At 39.5% G+C, this 26,780-nt stretch overlaps 1 protein-coding gene across 5 annotated transcripts in view; it reads left to right on the forward strand.

Moving 5' to 3' along the window:
* Window positions 1–305: 305 nt before the first annotated feature.
* CWC22 (CWC22 spliceosome associated protein homolog) overlaps window positions 306–26,780 on the forward strand; it is a 65,398-nt gene continuing 38,923 nt past the window's right edge. For 2 of the 5 annotated variants that reach the window (XM_004004539.6, XM_060411095.1), the window contains exons 1-4: window positions 306–342; window positions 19,661–19,796; window positions 24,483–24,550; window positions 25,904–26,014. In XM_004004539.6, coding sequence (XP_004004588.3) covers window positions 19,770–19,796; window positions 24,483–24,550; window positions 25,904–26,014 — 206 coding nt within the window. In that variant the 5' untranslated portion in view covers window positions 306–342; window positions 19,661–19,769. Of the gene's footprint in view, window positions 1,179–19,660; window positions 19,797–24,482; window positions 24,551–25,903; window positions 26,015–26,780 lie in introns of all 5 variants that reach the window. The other 3 variants (XM_060411094.1, XM_012132272.5, XM_012132279.5) reach the window with 3 other exon arrangements.

Raw genomic sequence — 26,780 nt, forward strand, 5'->3', positions numbered from 1 at the left:
CTCTATGCTCCTTATCCAAAAGAACTATAATTCCCGTCGTGCATTGCTGCCTTCTCAGCCTACAACTGAGCGCGCCATTTCCGCCCACATTGGCGGTGGGTTCTGGGTTTTGTAGTTTGTTGTCTCTTTTGTCTCCGTCTTGGGAAGGAAAACGTGTGGCCGGATCGACGGCTCTGAATCTGGTATTACAAAACAATGTTTAAAATAAGTTAATACAACAACGTATCACAGTCAGTTTAACGTCAGGTTATTATGTGTTTCACGTCCGTCTTCTTCCTACTGCCGGGCCGGGAAGGGGAAGTGACGTGCTTCCGGTGTAATGGCGGCGCGGTGGAGCTCCAGGTAATTACCGAAGTCCGTAGACTCGCTGCAGGCAGCGAGCTGGAGTTGGGGCGGCAGGCTGCCAGGCCGGGTGGGAAATGAAGGGGCCCCAGGAGTAGGTGCGGGCTCGCTGGTACGGCCGTGGTAGGTTTTCGGGGGCGTTGGGGTCTTCCGCCGCGCGGTGGCCCGCGAGGTTGGACCGTGAGTGTCGGTGGGGCCGAAGAGCCCCAGTGAGTGGGATGGGGAGTACCTGCGCGGACCGGGGGGGTTCCTGGAGCTGTCTCTCCGCGGGGGATTTTATTGTGGAATCCAGCAGCAGCGCGGGTACCCTCTCCTTTAGTGTGGGGTGTGTTTTTTGGCGCGGATCGCTTGGAGCCTCTCGAGTTCTTAGTTCTGGGCCCCAGGCCCCTTTCTTAATGCCTGGGCCCCGAACCATAGGTGTGAGATTAATAAACCCTGGTTTATTAAAAAGCTGTGGAAGTTCTCTCTCGTTCAAAATTTCATGAGTCGTTTCTTTTTCATCATTTACCGTGTAGTTCTGCGGAGTGTTCATTCATTATTACTCGTGTTCTTCCTCTTGTTATCCTTTATCCCTACATAACTTTGTTTTTCAGTCCTTCCGTCGTGTCCTACCTACTCTTTGCGACCCGATGGACTGCAGCACGCCGGGCTTCCCTGTCCTTCACCACTCCCGGAGTTTGTTCAGACTGGTGTCCATTGAGTCAGTGATGCCATCCAGCCACCTCGTCCTCGTTCCTTTCTCCTCCTGATTTCAGTCTTTCCCAGCATTAGGGTCTTTTCCATTGAGTCGTCTCTTCGCATCAGGTGGCCAAAATATTAAGAGTTTCTGCTTCAAGGTCAGTCCTTCCAATGAATGTTCAGGACTGATTTCCTCTAGGATTGACTGGTTGGATCTCTTTGCTGGCCAAGGGATTCTCTAAAGTCTTCTTCAACACCACAGTTCAGAAACATCAATTCTTTGGCGCTTAGCTTTCTTAATGGTCCAGTTCTCACATCCATACATGACTACTGGAAAAACCATAGCTTTGACTAGACTGACCTTTGTCGCCAAAGTAATGTCTCTGCTTTAAATATGCTGTCTAGGTTTTTCATAGCTTTTTTTCTAAGAAGCAAGCGTCTTTTAAGTTCGTAGCTGCAGTCACCAGCTGCAGTGATTTTGGAGCCCCCCCAAAATGTGTCACTGGTTCCTTTGTTCCACCGTCTATTTGCCATGAAGTGATGGGACTGGATGCCATGATCTGTGTTTTGAACGTTGAGTTTTAAGCCAACTTTTTTACTCTCCTCTTTCATCAAGAGGCTCTTTAGGTCTTCCTCACTTTCTGCCATGAGGGTGGTGTGGTATTTGAGGTTATTGATATTTCTCCCAGCAGTCTTGATCTCACCTTGTGTTTCATCCAGCCCTCCATTTAGCATGATGTACTCTGCATATAAGTTAAATAAGCAGAGTGACAACATAGAGCCTTGAGAGACTCCTTTTCCAATTTGGAACCAATCTGTTGTTCCATGTCCGGTTCTAACTGTTGCTTCCTGACCTGCATACAGATTATTCAGGAGGCAGGTAAAGTGTCTAGTATTCTCATCTCGTTCAGAATTTTCCAGTTTGTTGTGATCCACACTGTCAAAGGCTTTGGCATCATCAGTAAAGCAGAAGTAGATGTTTTTCTGGAACTCTCTATTTTTTTCTGTCATCCAGCAATTTAATCCTCTGGTTCCTCTAAATCCAGCTTGAACATCTTGAAGTTCTCAGTTCATGTACTGTTGAAGCCTGGCTTGGAGAATTTTGAGCATTACTTTGCTATCATGTGAGATGAGTGTAATTGTGTGGTAGTTTGATCATTCTTTGGCATTGCCTTTCTTAGGGATTGGAATGAAAACTGACCTTTTGCAGACCTGTGGCCAGTGCTGAGTTTTCCAAATTTGTTGGCATATTGAATGCAGCACTTTAACAGCATCATATTTTAGGACTTGAAATAGCTCGGCTGGGAATTCCATCACCTCCACTAGCTTTGTTTGTAGTGATGCTTCCTAAGGCCTACTTGACTTCACATTTCAGGATGTCTGGCTCTAGGTGAGTGATCACACTATCATCAAGTTAGGTATATCCCTAACTTGATGTAAGTCACTGCTAGCCTACAGCTAGTTTAAGAAAGAAGTGGATTTTGCTAATATAGCTGATCTCACTAGTGACTTTGAGGGCTTTCTTGTTGCATTTCTCTACTTCTCGGTTTAAATCTGAGAATCCTAGCATGGGAGAGTAATGGAACAAAAAGGCCTCTTGGCCGATTAGTTTCAACAACCTCCAGACTTTTTAATAAGCCTGCAGCCTAAATATTTTATCTCAGTATATTCATTTCCCAAGCGGACATTGAAAGAGACATTTCAAGGCCTACAAGGAAGTTCATACTTTCAAAGCCTTTTCTTCATGAGTAATATACCAGGGAAGGAAGCAGTGATTAAAGCAAGGCTTTGCCGTTTGTAGCCAAGCTAAATCGTTTCCCAGTGAACAGATACCCAAAAAACTAGTGTGGGCTGCCTCAGCCGGGGGACCTAAGGGTTCCTTGATTATGAAATAGGTTGGCTAATGGGAGGGTGAGACCCTGTGGAGGTTCATCTTTAATTTGACTTTGAGCTTAACTCATAAGTGGATCAGACTAGAGTTCAGTCCTTTCACCTTGAAAGCTACCCTGTGAGTCCTTTCCTGAATTAGTTTATCAGGACAGGTTTATTCTAGACATGACAGGAGCCTCTGGTCTAGAATGTGGTGCTGTATTCAGGGACTACTTTATAAACTTCTCTGTAGAGGCCACCCCCTCAAATTGTCTTTAAAATTTGGAATATGATGTACTAAGTGGCTCTATCAATTAATCATCAGCAAGCCCACCTTCAAAGCTGTACTGTGAGAGTTGAGAGAAATATTTGGCCCTTATGCTTAAGTAAGGCAAGCTGATGAACGCATTTTGGGGAGGGGGGAGCAAAGTGGCATGAATGAAGGTGTGCGACGTCAGCAATTAGACCTGTTTTAGTAGGTTGAAGTAACTACACCTTGAGGGTCAGATTTCCCCTTCGATTGGAACTGGTAGGAAAGGAACTGATACTTTTTTCATCTCAGTAGGGAAGTATATTAAAGCTACTCTCCAGGTTAACTGAGGGAGGGTGGCGGCGAAGACAAGTAAGGTTTGGCCCCTCATGGTTCTGTCTTGATACAGTAGATGACAACAGCTTGGCCATTCGTAGAAGTAGGGGTTGATATGTGGGACAAGACTGTTGTGATATTCCATGGTAAAGAAGTTGTCAGATATCATTATAGGGAGTTCTTCATAGGAAGAATTAGAAACAGTCATCAAAAGCTTACACACCTGCTTTTATATTTGATTTTAGAATTGGAGCCTATTAAGTAGCACGCACCGTCCTAAGTTCTGGATATATAGCAGTGACCAAGAACTTCCAGGATCCATTGTTCTACAAGGTCTTTCGTGCCTCTGAGTCCTTATATGTGCTATCTCATTGCCTGAATGACCTACTTGTCCTTCAAAAGCCAGCTTCTAGACTGATTTCTTTCTGTGTTCCCCAGACCCACTTACTTGCCCTTCTACTTTTCTAATAGTATCGTGTTTATAACATTGCTGTAACACTTAGATTTCTCTGCTCTGCCTGATAATAGGAACTCTGTCTCATACCTCAGAGCCTTGTGTGCAGCTTAACATATGTCCCCCCTCACAAGATACAGACACTGCCTTCGACCCTCTGTTCTTAACTTGCTTCCAGAGAATTGGGGGTAAAGTAAAAAGAAAAAGACCATGACCATCCTGCCTTTTCTCAACGTTTTACTTTGTCTAAGTGCTTTTCTGAACCACTTTTTAATATAAATATCAGTTCTTTTCATTCTGTTTTCCTCTTTCTCCCATACAAAATTTTTCAGTTATAAAAATACCTCACAAAGGAGACTTTCCTCACAAATGCAAACTTTAAAGACAAAATGAAAAAAGTCCTGTTCAGTGGGTAGTTAGAAGCGCTGGAGCTGCTGCTTTGCCACACAGGTATATATTAAGCGGTGAAGGTTATGTAGGTTTTACATGTAAGGTTTTTTGTCTTTTCTTTGTTGTCGTGACAATGGGTATAAATTTAACTTAATCACAGATCAATAAAACCCATACTGATAATATTTGTTCAGTGAATCAGGTGCTGGGATTAGTGAGGAAAGTTGAATTCTGCTGCCGGCCACTTGAGCTGTGAACCAAGTGTGGGAAACTAGAAGGCAAGATGAGGTGGGCTTAACAGGGTTTGAGTGCAGGTGATTACAGGCATAGTAGCAGTGGAGATGTCCCTGTGTATGCTCAGTTGTGTCTGACAGTTTGTGACTCCGTGGACTGTAGTCCGCCAGGCTCTTCTGTCCATGAAATTTTCCAGGTAAGAATACTGGAGTGGGGTTGCCGTTTCCTGCTCTAGGAGTATCTTCTTGACCCAGGAATCAAACTCATATCTCTTGCATGGCCTGTATTAGCAGGTGGATTCCTTACCACTACACCACCTGGGAAGCCCCAGAGATTTATTTTTATTCAGTTAACGAGAAGAACTGCTACCAAAGAACTCTTTTCTATTAAAGAATAATATAAGGAGGCTGATGGTAGATACAGTAGGCACTGAGACAGAATTTTCATTTTAAAAACTTAGAAGAAAATTTCCAAAGTGTGAAATAATGCAGTTATAATGTAGAGGGATGTGCTTTTAATTTAAGGCCTGGATTTCTCTCCAGGCAGCATGGCAGGTATTTAAGGAATCCTTTTGCTCTGTGTAGACAGAATGCAGTGGCGCCCTTCAGGTTAGTAGTATGTTTTTTAGAAGCAAGTTGGGAAAGTCCTTATAGTCTGGAGATAAAGAAGACCTATGAGAAGTCTTATTAGAGAGGTGAAAACTATTTTGCCTTCTAAAATGAAACCAGGGGATTATCTTATAGGATCTTCCCTAAATGGAGCCTTCCCCCTACTTTTCTTCTGTATACAATGGCTGAGAGAATGGTAGGAAATGGGCAGATTTGATTCTGTCTCCTGTTAACTGAGAAAGTAGGATCAGTTAGATTTGATGACTGACTGGGAATGAGGAAATTGTCACTTGGCTAGTTTTACAGGTAATATTTGAGGAGAGGAGGAAATGAGTTCCAGCTTGGACATCTGTAGTTCAGCGGGCTTTTGGTGCATCCACATGGAGGTTTCTATAGGCATTTGGAGATAAAGGTTTGGAACACTGTAGAAAAGTTTGGATGAAGTAAAATTATTCTTATGAATAGTAGCCTAAGACGTGGAAGTGGAGATGGTCTTCCAGAGAGAATGTGGAGAAAGAAAAGATAAGGACTATTCATTTGTTCATGTAACAAGTATTGTGAGACTTCTTGGATTATAATAATGAACAAAACAGACAAAACTCCCTGATCAAAGATTAAACTCTGTGGAATGGTAAAATTTTAAAGGGGTGGACAGAAGAAGAGACAGAAGCAAAACCAGATGAACTTGGTGTCTTTGTTGTAAGTTGAGAAATGAGAACTTCAAGAAGGTGGTTAGCAGTACCAAGTGCTAGACACAGTGTTATAAATGAAGGAAGTGGCCCCTGGATTTAGCAACAAGAAAGTCATTATGTAACCTTGATAAGTTCTGTGGAATCCTGCTGCTGCTGCTGCTGCTAAGTCGCTTCTGTCGTGTCTGACTCTTGCATCCCCATAGACGGCAGCCCACCAGGCTCCGCTGTCCCTGGGATTCTCCAGGCAAGAACACTGGAGTGGGTTGCCATTTTCTTCTCCAATGCATGAAAGTGAAAAGCGAAAGTGAAGTTGCTCAGTTGAGCCCGACTCTTAGTGACCCCATGGACTGCAGCCCACCAGGCTCCTCTGTCCATGGGATTTTCCAGGCAAGAGTACTGGAGTGGGGTGCCATTGCCTTCTCTGGTGGAATCCTGAGTGGAAACCAAATTGTGGTAGAGGGGTTAATGGGAGATTAAGAATTAGAGGCACTTCATGTGAACTCATCTACCAGAAAAAGCTTGGTTGTGTAGAGAAAGAGATGGAATTAGAGAGGGGGCAGCATAAAGGGAATTTGCCCCATATATGTCATAATTTATATTTAAATGAATCAGTAAATAAGTTCAACATATAGAATTTTTCTTTAAAACTAACTCATTAGGAAATCAATGCTGTAAATCCAGAAGTAGCTGATAGAGATTTTGAAACAAAAATCAACAACTTCCTGCTCTCATAGAGCCTGCATTCTAGTGAAAAGGCTGGATCTTTCTATGTACCAAAGAAGACTTTTTTAAAAAGTTGAGGTAACATATTCATATGATCATTATTTTAATTTCTTTGGTAACTTAAATAGAGACTAACATGGATTGGCTTCATGATGTGGGAAGTGAATGGGGGTTAACACTTTCTCTCAGTTTATAATGAGTGATTTTGGGTATGAATATTGGTCTTAGAAAAGGAAATGGTGGTCCACTCCAGTATTTTTGCCTGGAGAGATCCATGGACAGAGGAGCCTGGGGGGCTACATTCTATGGTGTCGCAAAGAGTCAGACATGACTGAAGCAACTTAACACACAACACACATTGGTGTCAGTGAGTTCTTAAAAAATGACAGGAACTTTCAGATTTTGTCTTTTTTTTTTTTACTCCTCTGAGTCTCACTGTCTTAAGAAGTCCCCAAGCTGGTGCTGTCTTCCCTACATAGAGTCAAAGACCAGTCAGAAGTGTTTATGTTGTTTATTCCTCATCGCTTAAAAACCCAAACAATATCTAATACTATCTACACAGCTTCTAACCCTGTTACTTCTACGTGGTAACCTTTAGTCATTCAAATGGTTATGCGACAAAGCACACACTTGGTATACTGTAGTGTACCAGAAAGCAAATAGGGAGGACAGATCTGCATTTCTGCATTTGTATCGATAATTCTGATTTGACATTCAGAATTTGCTCAGATTTTACAGAGGGAATACAGTGCAGATATATTTATTCAGTAACCCCCCTTTTGGGATCCCAGGGCAACATCATCTAGTCAAATACATGTAATATTTCTATAGTACATCATGTGAAGAGTCACGTGAAGTCTCAAGTTAGTGCATGTCAAATTTTGCTGTCAAATGAGTTTACCAAAAATCTGTATTTTTAAGACATTTTGGATTTCAGAATTTCAGGTAAGGGATTGTCACTCTTGTGACTTTTCTTGAAAAGTTTTGGCCCTTTAATTTTCTTGATATTGTGAACCTGTGCTGAAGTCAAATTACAATATCAAAGTTTTTCTGTGTGGTATATCACGGGGAAAATTTCTTGCTAATATGTATGTATTCAAAAAAATAGCAAGAAAAAATAAGAAAGCAGTTTTCTTAATTTTTTTTTTCCTTTAGTACAAATAGGGAAAGGCCATGGCAATCTTGTCATTCATGCTCAAGAACTGTGGCCAGTCTGTTATTCCTATCTGTTCCCTGGAAAGGAAAAAAACTATTTGGAAGGGTCATCGGTTTGTGTCCTATTTGGAAATTTTTCCAAGGATTCCATCAACACCACCTTTCCATTACATTTTTGTATTAAGAACAGATTTGCACTAGCTTTTAATTTGAATGCTATTCACTATTCCATTTTATTTTGTTTTTTTGTTTTAAACTCTGTTATAATGTTTGGAGTTTGCCATGCTTACTGTTACTATGCAGAATGCAAAAGAGCAAACTATAGGAAATCGACTTCTTTGACTTTCTGTTAACAATTTTATGATAGTATATTTCCACAAGTTCCTTGAACATGAGTTGAAGATACCTAAGGGACAGTGGTAGATGTTTTATTTTGAAATAATTGAGAAAGTAGTGCATTAATTAATTGAATATTTTCCTGTTTTTTTGAACTTTTGAGATAATTGCAGAATGTATAGTTTTATAGTTTCCAGTTACTAGTCTAAAGCAATATTCTTACAGATCTTATTAAGTATTTTGCTTCCTGATGCTTGCTGAAATAGCATCTTATAAAATATTCTTCTTGCTCAGGAGAGCAGGTGTGGTTTTGCTGAGTGACTTACTTGTGACAAGGAGAGAGAAATTTAATAATTCATCGTGAAATCCACACAGTGATGCTAAGAAGAGCAGTGAGAGCTATAAACTCTAGATAAATTACTCTTGTTGCAGGAATTTCCAATTAGTCTATGTATCAAGCATGCACATATTGAACTCTCAGAATTTCCCTGCAGGCATATTCTGTATAAATCTGGACGATGATAGTACTTTATGCATTTTTTGTTAGAACTGGGATAGCAGTCTACAGTATTATCAAGTTCACTCTGATGTTTTGGGACATACAAATGTAACAGATTGTACTTGATTGCCAGAAAAGTATTTGGTGATGACGGTTGAAGGGTAGAAAGGTAAAAGATGACACTGATCAGAAAGAAAACTCACTAAACTTAAATGGGTGAGATAATTTGAAATTAAAGGCATTTGTAGGATGAGAAGAGAAACCAGGTTGTGTGTGTGTGTGTGGGATGAGAAGAGGAACCAGGTTTTAGACCCAAGAGGGATCATCAAGGAAAGTACTAGATATTGCACAATAGTCAAGTGATTTATTTGCTCATATTGTACCTGGTCACAGTGAATTCTTGGTATGCAAATTAAATAAAGGGATCCTTAACATTATTATTCATGTTTAAAAAAAAGGGCCTCATTATATTAACATCAGAACCATTACTATCTGAAACTTTTAATAGATGAGTTTAGGAAAATTTTATGCATAGTATATATAGATTGTGTCTTTTTACATTTTATAATTTACCAATTTGGCATCGGCTTACTAATGTTGGTGTTTTCCTTGGGATGCAGTATCAGATGGTTTGGCATCAGAGAAATTTTCTTGAATTTTAGCTCTGTCACTTACTGCTGCTAAGTCGCTTCAGTCATGTCTGACTCTGTGTGACCCCAGAGACGGCAGCCCGCCAGGCTCCCCCGTCCCTGGGATTCTCCCGGCAAGAACACTGGAGTGGGTTGCCATTTCCTTCTCCAATGCATGAAAGTGAAGAATGAAAGTGAAGTTGCTCAGTTGTGCCCGACTTCGCGACCCCATGGACTGCAGCCTACCAGGCTCCTCCATCCATGGGATTTTCCAGGCAAGAGTACTGGAGTGGGGTGCCATTGCCTTCTCCGCTGTCACTTACTAGCAGTGATTTATTTATACGCATCGCTTCAACTCTCTGTACCTCAGTTTTCCCATTGAAAAATAAGGCTTAAAAAAATCACAGAAGTAGGGTGACCATGAAGGTTGAATAAGAATATAGAAATGAAGTGCCTGGTATAGTGTCTTTGTGACTATAACAATTTTATTTGTTGCTGTTGCTATTGTTATCTGACTCTAAATTAGATGTTTCTGACTTCTGACACAGGGAATGTAATTAGTTCATCTTGTATGTCTCAGCAGAGAAGGCGGTGGCACCCCACTCCAGTACTCTTGCCTGGAAAATCCCATGGACAGAGGAGCCTAGTAGGCTGCAGTCCATGGGGTCGCGAAGAGTGGGACATGACTGAGCAACTTCCCTTTCGCTTTTCACTTTCATGCATTGGAGAAGGAAATGGCAGCCCACTCCAGTGTTCTTGCCGGGAGAACCCCAGGGACAGCGGAGCCTGGTGGGCTGCCGTCTATGGGGTCACACAGAGTCAGACACGACTGAAGGGACTTAGCAGCAGCAGCATATATCTCAGAAACATCACTGTAATGTGCTGTAGAATTGTTAGTGTAGATGGCAAATTAGTGTGTTGCGGAGCTACTACATACAGTGGCATTCTTCGCTTTGGCTGGTTTTGAACAGCATTGGGCAAGCTGTGTTCACCATTGTATCATTCCTGTCAGCCATGGGTCACTAACCATCACATCATTTTAAAATGACTTACCTCATTGGAAAACATGTTTTACAGTTGAGAAAAATGCTTTTTGAGTATTTATAAATTATTGATACCAGAGCTTAGACTATCTCCTTTATTATCAATTTGGGTACACTATATAGGTAAAAATATCAATAACCTCAGATATCCAAATGACACCACCCTTATGGCAGAAAGTGAAGAGGAGCTAAAAAGCCTCTTGATGAAAGTGAAAGAGGAGAGTGAAAAAGTTGGCTTAAAGCTCAACATTCAGAAAATGAAGATCATGGCATCTGGTCCCATCACTTCGTGGGAAATAGATGGGGAAGCAGTAGAAACAGTGTCAGACTTTATTTTTTTGGGGCTCCAAAATCACTGCAGATGGTGACTGCAGCCATGAAATTAAAAGACGCTTACTCCTTGGAAGAAAAGTTATGACCAACCTAGATGGTATATTCAAAAGCAGAGACATTACTTTGCCGACTAAGGTCCATCTAGTCAAGGCTAAGGTTTTTCCTGTGGTCATGTATGGATGTGAGAGTTGGACTGTGAAGAAGGCTGAGCGCTGAAGAATTGATGCTTTTGAACTGTGGTGTTGGAGAAGACTCTTGAGAGTCCCTTGGACTGCAAGGAGATCCAACCAGTCCATTCTGAAGGAGATCAGCCCTGGGATTTCTTTGGAAGGAATGATGCTAAAGCTGAAACCGCAGTATTTTGGCCACCTCATGCGAAGAGTTGACTGATTAGAAAAGACTCTGATGCTGGGAGGGATTGGGGGCAGGAGGAGAAGGGGAAGACCGAGGATGAGATGGCTGGATGGCATCACAGACTCGATGGATGTCAGTCTGAGTGAACTCCGGGAGTTGGTGATGGACAGGGAGGCCTGGGGTGCTGCGATTCATGGGGTCACAAAGAGTCAGACACGACTGAGTGACTGAACTAGAACTCGAACTATATAGGTAAAGGCTATATAGGTATATAGTATACACTATATAGGTATATAGGTTAAGGCTGATTTTGAAATACATTTTATTTTAGTTACATGTAAGGTAAGTACTCTTGGGTTGAAAATATGTTTATCTGTATGGATTTAAGTATTTCTGAAAGTCCAGATCCCACTCTGTTCTCATTCTTCTACCCAGAAAACCATGATGTGCATATAATACTTTTCAGCAAGTTCATAGTATTAAACTGGACTAGAAAGTGTTCTCTTCCATTATTTTGTTCCCCATTAAGGAAAGAGACCTCCAGTCTGCCTCCTTTATTTGGAAGAAAGACTGCATAGAGGATATTAGTCAATTGAGTTAGTGTTCTTTTCAAGTTAGCATGGATCCTACTATATAAACACACCCCATTATAGAGTAGGGCAAATTGTTCAAGTTTGGATCTAAATACAGTCCACATATTACCTGTGTTAAGTCTGTTAAGCCTCTTTTAACAGTTGTACCACCCATTTCTTTCTTTTTTTGTCCCCCATGTCATCGAATTGTTGAAGAAAGTGTTTCATTTGTCTTGTATGTTAAAGCCCATCAATAAAAAATCCCCAATAATGTACTTAGTGCTCATCAGATATCTGGTCTTGGCAGGCATTTGTAGACAAGACAGAATTTGTAACCTAGAGAGTTGGTGGAACAGTAAGTGGGCATATCTTAAGAACGCATGAGTGCATGCCCACAGCATTCTGTGCAGGTCAGATGGGACTGAACAGAATTTGACCTCAGATAATCCATGTTCTATATGATGACTTCAGTTCAGTTTAGTTCAGTCAGTCAGTTGTGTTTGACTCTTTGTGACCCCATGAGCTGCAGCTGAGAGTGGCATAATTTTTCCCTTTGGCAAATTGGTGGAAATCCATTCTAGAAGTTGTGGTTTCTGTGTCCGTGTCAATTCTTGGCTGTCAGCAGGTTGTTTTTTTGTTTTCTTCCATTTTATCAATACCCCTTCTGGTTACTCAGTCTAAGCTAAAGGATAGATCATTTATCTTATGGCGATGTGATCAGTCACTTTCTGTACTGTTGTTCAGTGGCCCAGGATGGTATATGAAGTTTGTGATGGTAATAATATCTCTAATGCCAGGCTTTTCTTGTTGTTTATGTAAAATGATTATTTGTCTTCATAGCAGCTGCAAAGCAGCGTTTAAGACTGTGGAGATCACACATTGATGATTAAAACATAGACAAACTCTAGGACGAGGATTATTATATTCCTTATTTCTCATAATCTGAATCTGTCATGGAAAATAACCAAATTGACTTTTCCCATTAATTTGGATATGAGGGTTTTTTTTTTGAGACTTTTGCCAGTATCTGAAGAATTAATTAGTATCATATCTTCAGTTCAGTTCAGTCGCTCAGTCGTATCCACCTCTTTGCAACCCCATGGACTCTAGCACGCCAGGCCTCCCTGTCCATCAACAACTCCAGGAATTTGCTTAAACTCACGTCCATTGAGTCAGTGATGCCATCCAACCATCTCATCCTCTGTCGTCCCCTTCTCCTCCCACCTTCAGACTTTCCCAACATCAGGGTCTTTTCAAATGAATCAGTTCTTCACATCAAGTGGCCAAAGTATTGGAGTTTCAGCTTCAACGTTGGTTCTTCCAGTGAACACTCGGGACTGATTTCCCTTAGGATGGACTGGTTGGATCTCCTTGCAGTCCAAGGGACTCTCAAGAGTCCTATCCAACACCACAGTTCAAAAGCATCAATTCTTCGGCGCTCAGCTTTCTTTATAGTCCAACTCTCCCATCCATACATGACCACTAGAAAAACCATAGCCTTGACTAGATGGACCTTTATTGCAAAGTCACGTCTCTGCTTTTTAATATTCTGTCTAGGTTGGTCATAGCTTTCCTTCCAAGGGGTAAGCGTCTTTTAATTTCATGGCTGCAGTCACCATCTGCAGTGACTTTGAAGCCCCCCAAAATAAAGTCAACCACTGTTTCCACTGTTTCCCCATCTATTTCCCATGAAGTGATGGGACCGGATGCCATGATCTTCATTTTCTGAATGTGGAGCTTTAAGCCAACTTTTTCACTCTTCCTCTTTCACTTTCATCAAGAGGCTCTTTAGTTCTTCGTCACTTTCTGCCATACAGGTAGTGTCCTCTGCATATCTGAGGTTAGTGATATTTCTCCTGGCAGCCTTGATTCCACCTTGTGCTTCATCCAGCCCAGTGTTTCTCATGATGTACTCTGCATATCAGTTAAATAAGCAGGGTGACAATATACAGCCTTGATGTACTCCTTTTCCTATTTGGAACCAGTCTGTTCTATGTTCATTTCTAACTGTTGCTTCCTGACCTGCATACATATTTCTCAAGAGGCATGTCAGGTGGTCTGGTATTCCCATGTCTTTGAGGATTTTCCACAGTGTGTTGTGATCCACACAGGCAAAGGCTTTGGCATGGTCAGTAAAGCATTTCTCCGGAACTCTCTTGCTTTTTTGATGATCCAGAGGATGCTGGCAATTTGATCTCTGTTTCCTCTGCCTTTTCTAAAACCAGCTTGAATGTCTGGAAGTTCACAGTTCATGTATTATTAAAGGCTGGCTTGGAGAAATTTGAGTATCGTATCTGGAGATTGTCAAAACAAGGATTCAGAATGCCCTAACTAAAAGCCTCCAGTGTCTGCTAATCATTTAGAATTGTGTTGTTTAGTATGGTAACCAGTAGCCACATGTGGTTGCTGCTGCTGCTGCTAAGTCACTTCAGTCGTATCCGACTCTGTGCGACCCCATAGACCGCAGCCCACCAGGCTGTGCCGTCCCTGGGATTCTCCAGGCAAGAACACTGGAGTAGGGTGCCATTTCCTTCTCCAGTGTAGGAAAGTGAAATGTGAAAGTGTGGCTATTCATGTTTAAATATAATTAAAATCATATAAAATTAATTTTCTCATTTCCACTAGGTATATTTGAAGTTCTCAATAGCCACATGTGGCCAGTGAGCACGCATTGTATTGGTATAGTGGCTACTGACAGTACAGAAAAAGAACCTTTCCATCAGTGCAGAAAGTTCTTTTGTATAGTGCTGATTTAGAAGTGTCAGCTAGCAGAGAGGGGAAAAAAAATAAGAGGATCAAGGACAAAAATAATGCAAATGAGTCTGTGACAGTCACTGGTGTCTAGCGTCTGTTGAAGGAGGGCCTCTTTCTGTCTTCTGTGTTTTCTCCTTCTGGATCAGAGAAGTCCTGAAAATTAGTCACAGGTGATTGATAGCAGCAGTATCCACCAGCATATTCCCTGCGAAAAGTAAAGAGTACCAGGCAGTGTCTTTTACTTAGATTAGATTCTTTTGAGGTTCATTTGGACAATTCAGTTCTTGAGCCTAGTTCATAGAGGGAGTTTTGGTGAATGTAAGGAAGGAGCAAAAGCTCCTATGGACAAAAAGTGACTCAGTTAATTTGTGGTGGTGGCGGGGTGTCTTTGTGTGTGAGTGCCCAGTCGTACCCCATGGACTGTTGTTCTCCAGGCTCCTCTGTCTGTGGAATTTTCCAGGCAAGAATACTGGAGTGGGTTGCCATTTCCTACTCCAGGGGATCTTCCTGACCTAGCAGTCCAGTTCGCATCTCTTGTGTCTCCCACATTGGCAGGCAGATTCTTTACCACTGTGCCACTGGGGAAGATGCCCCAATTAATTTGTACAACAACATTATTAAAATAGAAGAGAATGGAACGCTCTATTGAGGTATCGTATAGTGTCATCCCGGGAGTAGGGACAAATTATGAATGTAAGGACACTAACAGTTCTCTAGGCTTTTAATTTTTACATTAAATATGTTCCAGATCTCACAGTTAATAAGCATATTAAAGCCTATGGGCAAGAAAAGTTTTACTATTTACTCCAGTCTATGTATATGCGTTTTTTAACTTGAGAGGTACATAGTCATTGAAACAATTACTGTTATCAGATACATATCTAGTTTACACAGGAAGACTGAATTTTGATGCAGGTTTTTTTTCTTGCCCTCTGTCAATTTTTCATGTTTTATTTTCATTTTAAGGATAATAAAAGTGTTTCATGAACATATTTTGTCATCTGGATGACTCCAGTTCAGTGCTTAAATTGGTGTTTGTGATCATGTTATAGCAGATACGTGCGTGCTAAAGTCATTTCAGTCGGGTCCGACTCTGCGACGCTATGGACTGTAGCCTGGCAGGCTCCTCTGTCTATGGGATTCTGAATACTGGAGTGGGTTGATCTTCCTGACTCGCGGATCAAACCCCCCATCTCTTATATCTCCTGGATTGGCAGCAAGTTCTTTACCAAAAGCACCACCTAGGAAGCCCATTACAGTAGATACTGTTACTTTAATTATCATGGCTGATGTCCTAAGCTCCAGAAAGCCTGTGCTCTGGCCATCAGTGCATTATGAGTGAGAATTTTCTCCCTGTAAATTGTGCCCAGAATTTCTCAGATTTAAAAAGGACTGATACTGGTTTTTGTTTTTTACATACATGTATGTGCTTTTTATCAGTGAGTTAAGGATTAATGTTTGAAATTTATGTTTCTCTTTTCAAATGGTTTATGTCTTAAGTTCTTCACTATAAAGTAGATAAGCTGTGGAGTCCTATATTTGACTCATGATTTAAGACAAATTGATAACCAGTTTCTCGTCCAGAATTGGAAAGCTGAGAAATCTTGAGAGTTGGATATTGGAATTACCTTGGGGATGCCTTTGTAAAACCAGTATGCCTAGGTATCCCGCCCTCCACCTCCACCCCTGTATACGGATCTTCTAAGTAAGTCAGGTGGGCCCCAATATATGTATAAGTAATTCTCCAGCCATGCAGGTTTTCATATTCCACTTTGTTTTTTTTAAACATAGTGACTTCGGGATCTTGTTTTACAGTATTAAGTAATGATCTGAAATGACATGTATAAAAAAAAAAACCCAGCCAGCCACTTTGCTTTATTAGCAGCTGAGTGCTTTGCTTATCATTATAGATTTACTTTTTGTAAATAGAGTAACTTTACTTTTTATAAGTTAATCTATAAATAAATTTATAAGTAAGCTCCATGTGGGCAGGGAATTTTGTTAGGATTGTTCATTGCTGTCTACCCAGTTCTTAGAAGGATGCCTGGCAAAATACAAGTGCAATAAATGTTTGTTGTTATTGAATAAATGTATATATAAATAATACTAGATGATAAGGATATACTAGAATATAATGATGGTGCTAGTAGAGGTTAGAAAAAAATAACATTACCTTTGGGCAAAAGTTTGTTGAATAAAATTTTTTTTTTAATAGCTGTAAAAACAGGATCTTTGAAAAGAATCATGTGATCTGTGTATGGCAAATACACATTGTGTAAGTCATTTTAGGAGGCAAGTGGGACCTACAATCGAGACAAGACTAGGTTATAGTCTAGGATATACCTTCAAGGCTGTATTACCTGAGGTGAGGGAGGAGTAGCTTCTGTGTTTTAATTAGAAATGTTTGTTCATTAATATTTGACATAATTCATAGAGTTAGTTAAATTTGCCATCTTATTTTTTTCTTTTTGTCCTCTCTGTTTTTTGTTCTTCTGTTCCTTCTCTCCTGCCTTTATAAATAATTTTTTTAAATTCTGTTTTAATTTATCTGTAGACATTTTAGTTGTATTTATTTACATTTTTTTTGGTCATTTTCTCTAGAGAATATAATGTCTATCCTTAACTTTTCACAGGCTTCTTAGAGTTCACATTGTACTGCCTCAGAAAAAAATCAGAAACCTTGCCTCATGTAGGTCCATTTTAGTCCACATATATCTGCATACGTACACTATGCCCTCTCAAGACATTATAGTTCAGTTCAATCGCTCAGTCGTGTCCAACTCTTTGTGACTCTGTGGACTGCAGCACGCCAGGCCTCCTTGTCCATCACCAACTCCAGGAGTTTACTCAAACTCATGTCTATTGAGTCAGTGATGCCATCCAACCCATCTCATCCTCTGTTGTCCCCTTCTCCTCCTGCCTTTAGTCTTTCCCAGCATCAGGGTTTTTTCAGATGAGTCAGTTCTTCGCATCGGGTGGCCAAATTATTGGGAGTTTCAGCTTCAACATCAATCCTTCCAATAAATATTCAGGACTGATCTCCTTCAGGATGGACTGGTTGGATCCCCTTGCAGTCCAAGGGCCTCTCAAGAGTCTTCTCCAACATAGTTTCAGCTTTAAACAGATCTGTGTATTTTAGATAAAGGAAAAAGTAATTTTTATATTTCTTGAGAAAGTTACCATTTCCAGTGTTATTCTTTCCTTTTTGAAAATCCATACTTCTCTCTGGTATTATTTCCCTTAGCATTTCTTGCAGTGCAGGTCTGCTGCTGATGCATTCTCTTGGTTTCTCTTAGTTGTTTTTGTTTGCTTTGTTCAGTCAGAAAACATGTCTTTATTTCATCTTCATTCTTAAGATTATTTTTGCTGGAAGCTAACAGTTTCTTAATCTTTTAGCACTTTAAAGATTATTCTACTGTCTTTCGGTCTCCTTAGTTTCTAAAGAAAAGTCAGAGATAATTTGAAGTATTCCCCTTATATAGTGTGTTGTTTTCTCTTCTTGCTGCTCTCAGGATTTTCTCTTTATCTTTAGTTTTCAGCAGTTTGATTACTGACTACTATATATAACTCGGAGAAGGCGATGGCACCCCACTCCAGTACTCTTGCCTGGAAAATCCCATGGATGGAGGAGCCTGGAGGTCTGCAATCCATGGGGTCGCTAGGAGTCGGACACGACTGAGCGACTTCACTTTCACTTTTCACTTTCATGCATTGGAGAAGGAAATGGCAACCCACTCCAGTGTTCTTGCCTGGAGAATCCCAGGGACGGGGGAGCTTGGTGAGCTGCTGTCTATGGGGTTGCACAAGAGTCGGACACGACTGAAGCAACTTAGCAGCAGCAGCATATTTAACTATTTGTGTAAGTGTGGTTTTCTTAATCCTGTTGGCGAGTGTTCATGCTTCTTGAATCTGTAAATTTGTGTCTTTCGTCAAATTTGGGGATATCTTGGCTGTTATTTCTTGAAATATTTCTTCTGTCCCATTCTTTCTCTCGTTCCTTCTTGTACTTTAATTACACAGTGCCCATTTATATTGTCCCACATATCCCTGATATAGTTCATTAAAATTTCTCTCTCTATTCTTTAGATTGGATAATTTCTAATGATTTTACACAAACTTATTGGCTTTCCTTTATCTCCATTTTGCTCTTAAGTATGTGCAGTGAATTTTTTTGCTTCATGTATTTTTCAGTCCTTGGATTTCAGTTTGGTTCATTTTTTGTTTCGGCGTTTTTTTCCCTGAAATTTTCTATGTTTTTCCTTACAAGCACGTTTTCCTTTTCACTTTTGACTACGCTTTGAAATCCTCTTATGCTAATTTCAGCATCTGGGTTGGTGTCTCAGTATTGGCTTTCTTTGATTGATTGTCTTTTTTCTCAAGATTGGGCCACAGTTATCTGATAAGTTATTTTTAAATTATATCCTGGACATTTTGCTATTCTGTTAAGACTTTGGATTCTGTTGTATTCCCCTGAGGAATGGTGACCCTTTAGGCAATTATTTAATAAGGCTTAAGTTGCAAATTCTGTCTCTTGAACCCATCTGTCTCTTGAGTTGTTCACATGTCTGTTCAGTTCTGTGATCCTGAGCAGGACTCTGTTCAGTGTGTGTGGGTTTAGTATGTGTGTGGGTGCAGGTGTAGTCAGAAATTTGAGAGAGCATATTGAGCACGTGGGACTTCCCTTCTCTGGCTCTCTCTGCTCTGGGAGTCCCTGAGCAATGATATGCTTTAGATTGCAGTTATACTTTGTAGATTGACACGTTTGTGAAGAATCAGCTATATTTTGTTTTTACTAATCTAGATAGCATGATAACCATGGTAAAGGAAACTTTTCTTTACTTAGTGATTTATATACCTCCCCAACTGCATTAAATGATGGCAACTCTGTATCACTGTACTTTATAGCACCTAGATATTTGTATGTGTGGTTCAGTGAAAACAATACCCAATCAGGTGTCCTTAAGCTAGGTTTCTAGTCCGCTGCCAGCTTGTTTTATAGCTTAGAACACTGTTATAACTTAGAACGTTGAAATGACTTATCTGACAGTGTTCTTATCCTTAAAATGAAGGATTGGATGAGATAATCTGTATCATCTTTTCTCCAATTCAAACTAGATTTATTTAAAATTGTTTTCAATTATTTTGGTGCTGAGCACAGTTTTTACTCTATATTCTCTACCTCTTTTAATTTTTTTTTTTCTATTTCATTTTTGTGATTTCATTACCTTACACCATACCATAAATTATAAACTATTGATACGCAGTTCTTATAAAATACTTGAATGGCAGTCGTATATGAACGTAACTATGAGTTCAGCATTTTTCAAAAATTACCAAAATAATGACATATCGCCATTTTATGCACTTCTTATTAGTGTTAACAAAAGTTTATTTTGGTATATTTTATAGGTGACATTTGCAGACAGAAAGGTAAACTGTCAAGGAATTCATCCTGTTTGGTATTTATTTGGGCTGACTTAAGGAGTCTTTGACGTATCAGATCAACTGGCAAAAGAAAATGAAAAGTAGTGTGGCACAAATAAAGGTAAGTGTTTGAACCCTATAATAAAGAACATAAACTTGTAGTCGTTTATCTACCCTTTAAACAAAAATGCCTTTATATACTTAGGACGGTAGGACCAGACAGTAGAGTTGTGTCGCACACACATTGAACTTAACACAATTTCAACTCTAGATATTTGGCCAGATGGCCACGTGGTAGGTTGAGAGAACATACAGGGGTGGAGGAGGGTGTGTGTGTGTGTGCACACGCATGTATATGAGTGTGTAAATCAAGAAAGTATATGTGAGTGAGCATGTGTGTATAAACGAAGAATAACAAACAGCAGGAAATTGCGCCATTCTTCTTAAAGAGCTTTATTTCCTGCATGAGTCTAAAATGGAAGATGATTGTCTTCTTTCTCAGCTGGTCACAGTTTTTGCATGCCTGTCTACAAGTGAGCCTCTTGTTGCATATTGCAGATGCATAAATGGGCTACTTATTTTGTGCTGTAGTTTATAGACATTATACATTCGTTTATTCACCAAATATTCACTGAATTCTTACGATGTCCCTGTGATTGTTTTGAGCACTTTGGGTAAAATGGTGAACAAAACAGGATTCCTTGGTCTTACAGTTTGCATTCTAGTGGTGGAGAAAGCAAATAGACCATACACTTAATATGTAAGTGGATTATATAGTATTTTCAGTGTTAAATGCTAGATTGTGTTATGGAGAAAAGAAGTAGGGTAAGGTTGATCAGTAGCAGTTGGATGATGCAGCTTTTAATAGGGAGGGCCCAGTGAAAGGGGGCCTTTTTGAGCACCCACTTGAAGGAAATGAGGGAGTTAGCCCAGTAGGTGTCTAGGAGAGGAGTGTGCTAGGCAAAGGGAACAGCAGAGGCAAAACTGAAGAGTCCAGTGTGGCTGGAGCAGGTTGTGAGAAGAGTAGAACAGTAGAGGTAGTCAGAGTGGTCACAAGGATTGTGACTCCGTCTTCTTCAGACCTGTTCCTCTGCCTCTGAGTGGACTTGGCAGAAGAGCAAACCATTATCCTTCCTTTTCATTTCAGCTGCACAGATCTACTTGCCAAGGTGTGTAGTCCGTAGATCTACAAGCAGGCACATTACTTCCTGTATCTTGGAGTCAGTAAAGGGGAAGGTGGATCTTTATTTGATTATAAAGACAGACACATCTCCTTTCCCCTCCACCACCTCTGCACCCCTAAACCGATTTAGTGTGAGATAGGAGCTCTTTAACAGCAAGCACCAGGTACCACGCTTGAGGTGTGGTAAATGCTTAATAAAATGAATTGATGTGCTTACGGACCGAGACAGGCTCTGTTGCCATCTCTTCAAACCTCTTTTGAGTATGAGAAGACACTCTCCAGGCCTCCGTCCTAGGCAGACATCCAGCCTGTGCTTACATATTTCCTTTGGCAGGGAGTTCGCTGTCCCGGAAGCTGGCGCCGTCTGTCAGTAGATACCTGCATATAGTGTTCAGAAACCTGCCTCTTTGGAACTTGTATTTATTGCTCCACTGACAGTTAAACACTTAATTGTGGGCGTAGTAGGTGGCAGACTGTGATAGGAGCTGGGGACCTAAGGAGAAAGGAGACCTTGTGCAGAACTGGCTCTTGACTGAGCCATGTTAGACAAGAGCAGTCAGCTCAGTCTCTGCCTTTAACGCAGAGCGAGAAGTGTTCAGTCTTTGTGAGTCCTCTTCTGTTTCTCTCAGACTGGGCCTCTCCACGTGTTCCTTTTGTCGTCCACATGGGTCTTCCGGGGCATCACCCTAGCCTGGGAAATGTCCCCAGCAAGGTGTTCGCACTTAGTGGCTCAGCCCTCTTCAGCCAGTTTTCAGTTTCATTTGCCTTCCTCTCTCCATCTTGTTGGCCACTAGCTGGGTTGGGCCCATTCTTATCTCAGATCCTCTCTTCATGTTCTGAGGCCTCGTCTGTAAGGTTCAGGAGGCTTCAGCTGAGGATCCCTTATTTTTCCACTGACTTTACGTAGCTTCCTTAGCCAGTTAGAGGCAAGCTCCCTGACTCTTCCAGCCTCTCCTCGCCTTTTGCTCTAAAGACTTGTTCCCTGAGCCTAAGGGATGTTCAGAGCCTCTGGTCACAGGCTTCCTGCTCCTGTTACCTCCTCACACTGCTGTCTACATTGTCACAGACGACTGCTCAGTGTACCATTATTTGCTTTGCTTAAGGAAAAATTTAGAGAATTTTTAAAGGTAATTTCAATGATACATTGCCATCAACTACTGCTCTGACTTCAAATCTAACCTCTATAATAAGGGAAAGAGGGAAATTCAGGTTCTTATTATTTGGATCAAACTCTGAAATTTTTCACTAAGTAAAATGTACTGAAACCCAGTTCAAGTTCCCTTTAACTCACTGTCACTCTTGGTACCATGTACCCCAGTGCTTTTTCCGACTTAAGATCTCCTGTTAGCACTGGCTATATGTGCCAGCCATTGGTTAACTTGATCGTATTTATGAAATCCTGAGTCACGACTTCAGTATTTTTTATTTCTCCCTCTTGCTCACAACAGATGTTGTGGAGATGTGTTAAAAAGCATTAGCACAGAATTGAGGCCTTCTCCCTAATGTAATCAAAATAATTGTCATGTCCTATAAAAGAAAAGTAGAGAGTGCAGTTTTATTGTTTTCTCTCTCTCCCCGCTCCTCCCTCTTCTCCTCCCCATTCTCTATCTGTCTCACTTATAATCTGATGTTTTTAACTGTAGAAATCTTTCTAATCATCTCTCCTCTAAGATCCTAATCTCCTTGAAGGTTTTTCCTATCTTTTGTATCCCCCAGAGTATCTAGGCTGGAGGAATGGGTGTGTCTTATAAAAAATAAGTAAATACTGTGTTTGACGTTACCATGAATTGCATGAATCTTGTGCTCCATATTTGGTTTAGTATCTTGATGTCAAGTTTTATGGAAGCCTGTGTCATATGTATTGAACAATTCTACTTAATTTTGCTGCCTGCCCAGTGAAAGAATTTTTAAAAGTTAAACATATTAGAAACCAGATTTTAAGATGTTTGCACTCAGTATAAAATATAGCCAGACTGACTACCTTAAATTATAAATTTTGATCACATGTTTGTTCACCAGCACCCATTAGTCTAATTAGTATATATTAGTCAAAAAATTCAATACTTAAGGAGATTGTATTAGCAATTAATTTACTTGTGATAATAGACTCAAACTGCTGCTAATTAGTCATAACATAAGAGCGAGGCTGCCCTGGTGACTCGGACAGTAAAGAATCCACCTGCAATACAGGAGACCCAGGTTCAGTCCCTGGGTCAGGAAGATCCGCTGGAGCAGGGAATGGCAACCAGTATTCTTGACTGGACAGAGAAGCTTGGCTATAGTCAGTGGGGTCAAAGAGTTGGACATGACTGAGCCACTGACAGCAGTAACATAAGAGGATGTTGGAGCTTGTTTAGATTTCTTTGCAGTATAATTTTCAATTTTTGAATGTATATTTTTCCCTTTAAGGAGGCAAGCATGTCAGTATGTGGAACAAATTACTCATTATTTGAGTTATTTTTTTCTTAGATTTCAAGATTAAGATTCTTTGAAAACATACTGTATTTCCTTTCAGTTAATTAAAATCATTTTAATTCTTAAAAATAAGTTTGTCAATATGAATATTTTTATAGCTGGTTTAAAAACTTACCTGTTTATAAATATTTTGGCATCTTAAGTGTATTTGGATTTTTAAATTAGAATATGTTCTTAAACTGGATAATTCCTCTCTCTCTCTCATTGTGACATGTATCTTCAGCCTCATATTACATTGAAGTTATCTTTTTGTATGTTATTTTTCAAAGGATTTAGCTTAGGAGCTATATTTTACAAGTCATATTTTTTAAATCTTTACAGCCTACCATAGTGTCATACATGCTGTATCAGACACTTAAATATGTTTGCTGAAAACCAAAATGAATTTTCATAAATATGTTAGTCAGTCTCTTTTGTTTTGTCCAGATTTGGTAACCTGGACTAATGTGGTTTTCTTAAGCCAAAGGAGATAATAACATAAGTGCAGTGTTATGAAAGACGTGGGCATAACCACAGAAGTGAGTTCTTGCAATAAAACCTCCATCCTTTGGTCATGGTTTTCACCAGGAAAGGCCTTTATAAAAATGGTGTTCTATAAATTTAAATCTTATTGAAAGTAAAAGTATTAGTAGCTCGGTGGTGTCTGACTCTTTGCAACCGGTGGACTGTAGCCTGCCAGGCTCCTCTGTCCGTAAAGTTTCCAGACAAAAATACTGGAGTGGGTAACCATTCCTTTCTTCAGGGGATTTTCCCAACCCAGGGATTGAACCTGGGTCTCCCGCATTACAGGCAGATTCTTTACTATCCGAATCTCATTTCATAGAAATAAAATATTAGCTAAGTGGCATCGAAAATTTGAGAATTATTTTCTCCTATTAAACCTTGTTTTTTTTGTTGTTGTTGTTGTTTAAAGACAGTATTTGATCTATAGTAAACAGATAACTGCAACAGACATTTACCTGGGATGGCCTGAAAATTTTGTTTTATCTTATATACTATTTAGGTAGTATAAATTATTTTTATGTTTAAAAGCATATTTTGAAATAATTTTTAAAGCACTTCTCGTTTCCAAGATACATATGTTGTTGTCTGTATGTTTTTTTAACAGAATTTTAAAATTTCCCTTCCCCTCTTTTTTTCCATTAAAAGCATTCTTCTGGTCATGACAGACGGGAAAATTATAATTCATATCAAAGGACCTCCTCTCCAGAAGACAGGTAAACAATTTTATGTGTTCTAAATACCACTCAAGATTTTAATGATAAGTTTAAGAAATTATTTAGCTCTTAGATTTCTAATTTTAGGGTTAATAACTTTCTTTGGTGGTTTTATAGGAAATATTACTTGAGTGGGGTTGAGAACAGATCATCCTTGAATGACTATTCTAGGAATTTCTAGTAAATAATTCTAGATTTTTTTGAAATTTTTTAGGTGAAGGAGAATAATTTTAATATGTCAAATACTGCATAGAAGTTTATAAATTGGAAAGTTTAGTTGAAATCACATTATTTTGAAGTGCTTTTACTGTTAATACTAATCCTTTATATTTACACGGTTCTTTATAGTTTTCAAAATGTTTTTATATGTATCTTATTGTAATTGTGTTAAGTTCAAAGGCTCAGAAATGTTACCATTAATGTTCATCATGCCTTCATAGTATGACTTCAGTTATTTCACTTAGTAAGCTATAACCTTGAAAAAGAGTTTATGAAAGGAGAAGCACCCTCTAAATTTTCTTTCAGTTGTTTGATCTCTTATTCCCTATGTACTTTGTTCATATTCCGTTCTGCTGTCTCAAAAAACCTTTGCTTTAGACACAAGTTAATTACTGTGTTCTGCACCTACTTATCGTCTTTCATGGATCACCTCCTCCCTATATATATATTTTAAAAAATCTGTCTATAGACATATGCACACATATATGCAAATAAATTGTAGATATGCATATGAGACATAGATTATGTTACTGTGTATATTTATCATGTGTGTATGTATTAACTTCCGTTAAGGTTCTCTGATTTTATTGACTTTTGAGATTCAAAAGGCAGATCTTATACTAACTATCCCTGTTTGCTGATCATTCAGTCCATTGTCACAGATATCTAATAATATGATTTTAAGAATAGGAGCTGATAAAGATAGCCTTTTGGAGTGGAATAACTGGATTTTACGGAGGCCAACCAATGACACTAGTGGTTGACAACCAGTGGAGGACAACCAATGACACTATTCAGTACTTTGATAAAATGAGCCAGCTAGACAGCAGGAGGAGAGCTTTGTCGCCACTAAACTGTATATGATATGCAAATATGTATCTTCTGCTAAGGACAGTATGCCCAGGATGTCAAGCCTGGTTAAGTGAATTCCAGGAGTTGATTTGTTGCATACCAGCGGGAAGCTTTTATAATCATGACAAACTGAATAGATGTCAACAAAATAATCTGTTAAGATCCACTTGATAGACTTTGTACAGTCACAGAGTTATATCACCATTACCAATATATGACTTTTCTAAGTATAACATCATTGTTTTCAACTTGTAACTTTGGTTTTCTTATTTTATGTGTTAGGTACATAGAACAAGAAAGATCTCCTCGGGATAGAGGCTACTTTGATTCCAGCAGGTCAGACTATGAGCGTTCAAGGAGAGAGCGTTCTTATGATAATAGCATGGAGTCACGGTTAGTATTAGATATTTTAACTATAGAAACATACTTGTTTAAATTTTCTTTGTGCATAATAATAATCACAGCTAGCATTAAGTGGATGTTTTTATGTGCCAGGCTTTCTAATAAGGACTTAATGTGAATTAACTTCTTATTGCAATAAATATATGACTTTTATAGATGAAGAAAATGAAGCTTAGAGAAGTTAATTCATTTGTTCATGTTTTAAAAGTGTGTCAGTGACAAGTCCTCGTCTGTCTGACTCTAGGTCTCAAGCTTTTATTCATCATACTGTGCTATATGAGGAACTGGCTTATATGAGTTTCTGAGATTTTTTACTGAATGAAAGTCATTTATGATATTGAGTGATCTTAATTTACATAATGGCAGAGGGACATTGAGAATGAAGTTACCATTTTCTAAGTATAAATTATTCTTACTTGAGTCTTAGAGAACTTGACTGCCCACTTTATTAGTCATCTGGTTTCCAAAACTTGCCTACCATGTACTGTTGCTCACGTAGTTCGATATCCTTTTTGATGTCTCTCTCATATTGTCTATTCTGTGACTACCCAGACTATACCACACTAGAATTTTAATCAGATTTCTCCATAGTTTGGAACCAAACACATTATTTGATATCTGCAGCCAAAATTTCCTTTTCACTGCTTACTTTCTAACATGTAACCTGTCCTTATAAATGTCAGATTAAATTAATCTCCAAAAGACAGGTTTATCTGCAGTCACCTTTAAAAAGAGCAACTGCTACCACCATAATTGG

This window comes from Ovis aries, chromosome 2 (assembly GCF_016772045.2).
Source record: "Ovis aries strain OAR_USU_Benz2616 breed Rambouillet chromosome 2, ARS-UI_Ramb_v3.0, whole genome shotgun sequence".
NCBI lineage: Eukaryota > Metazoa > Chordata > Mammalia > Artiodactyla > Bovidae > Ovis > Ovis aries.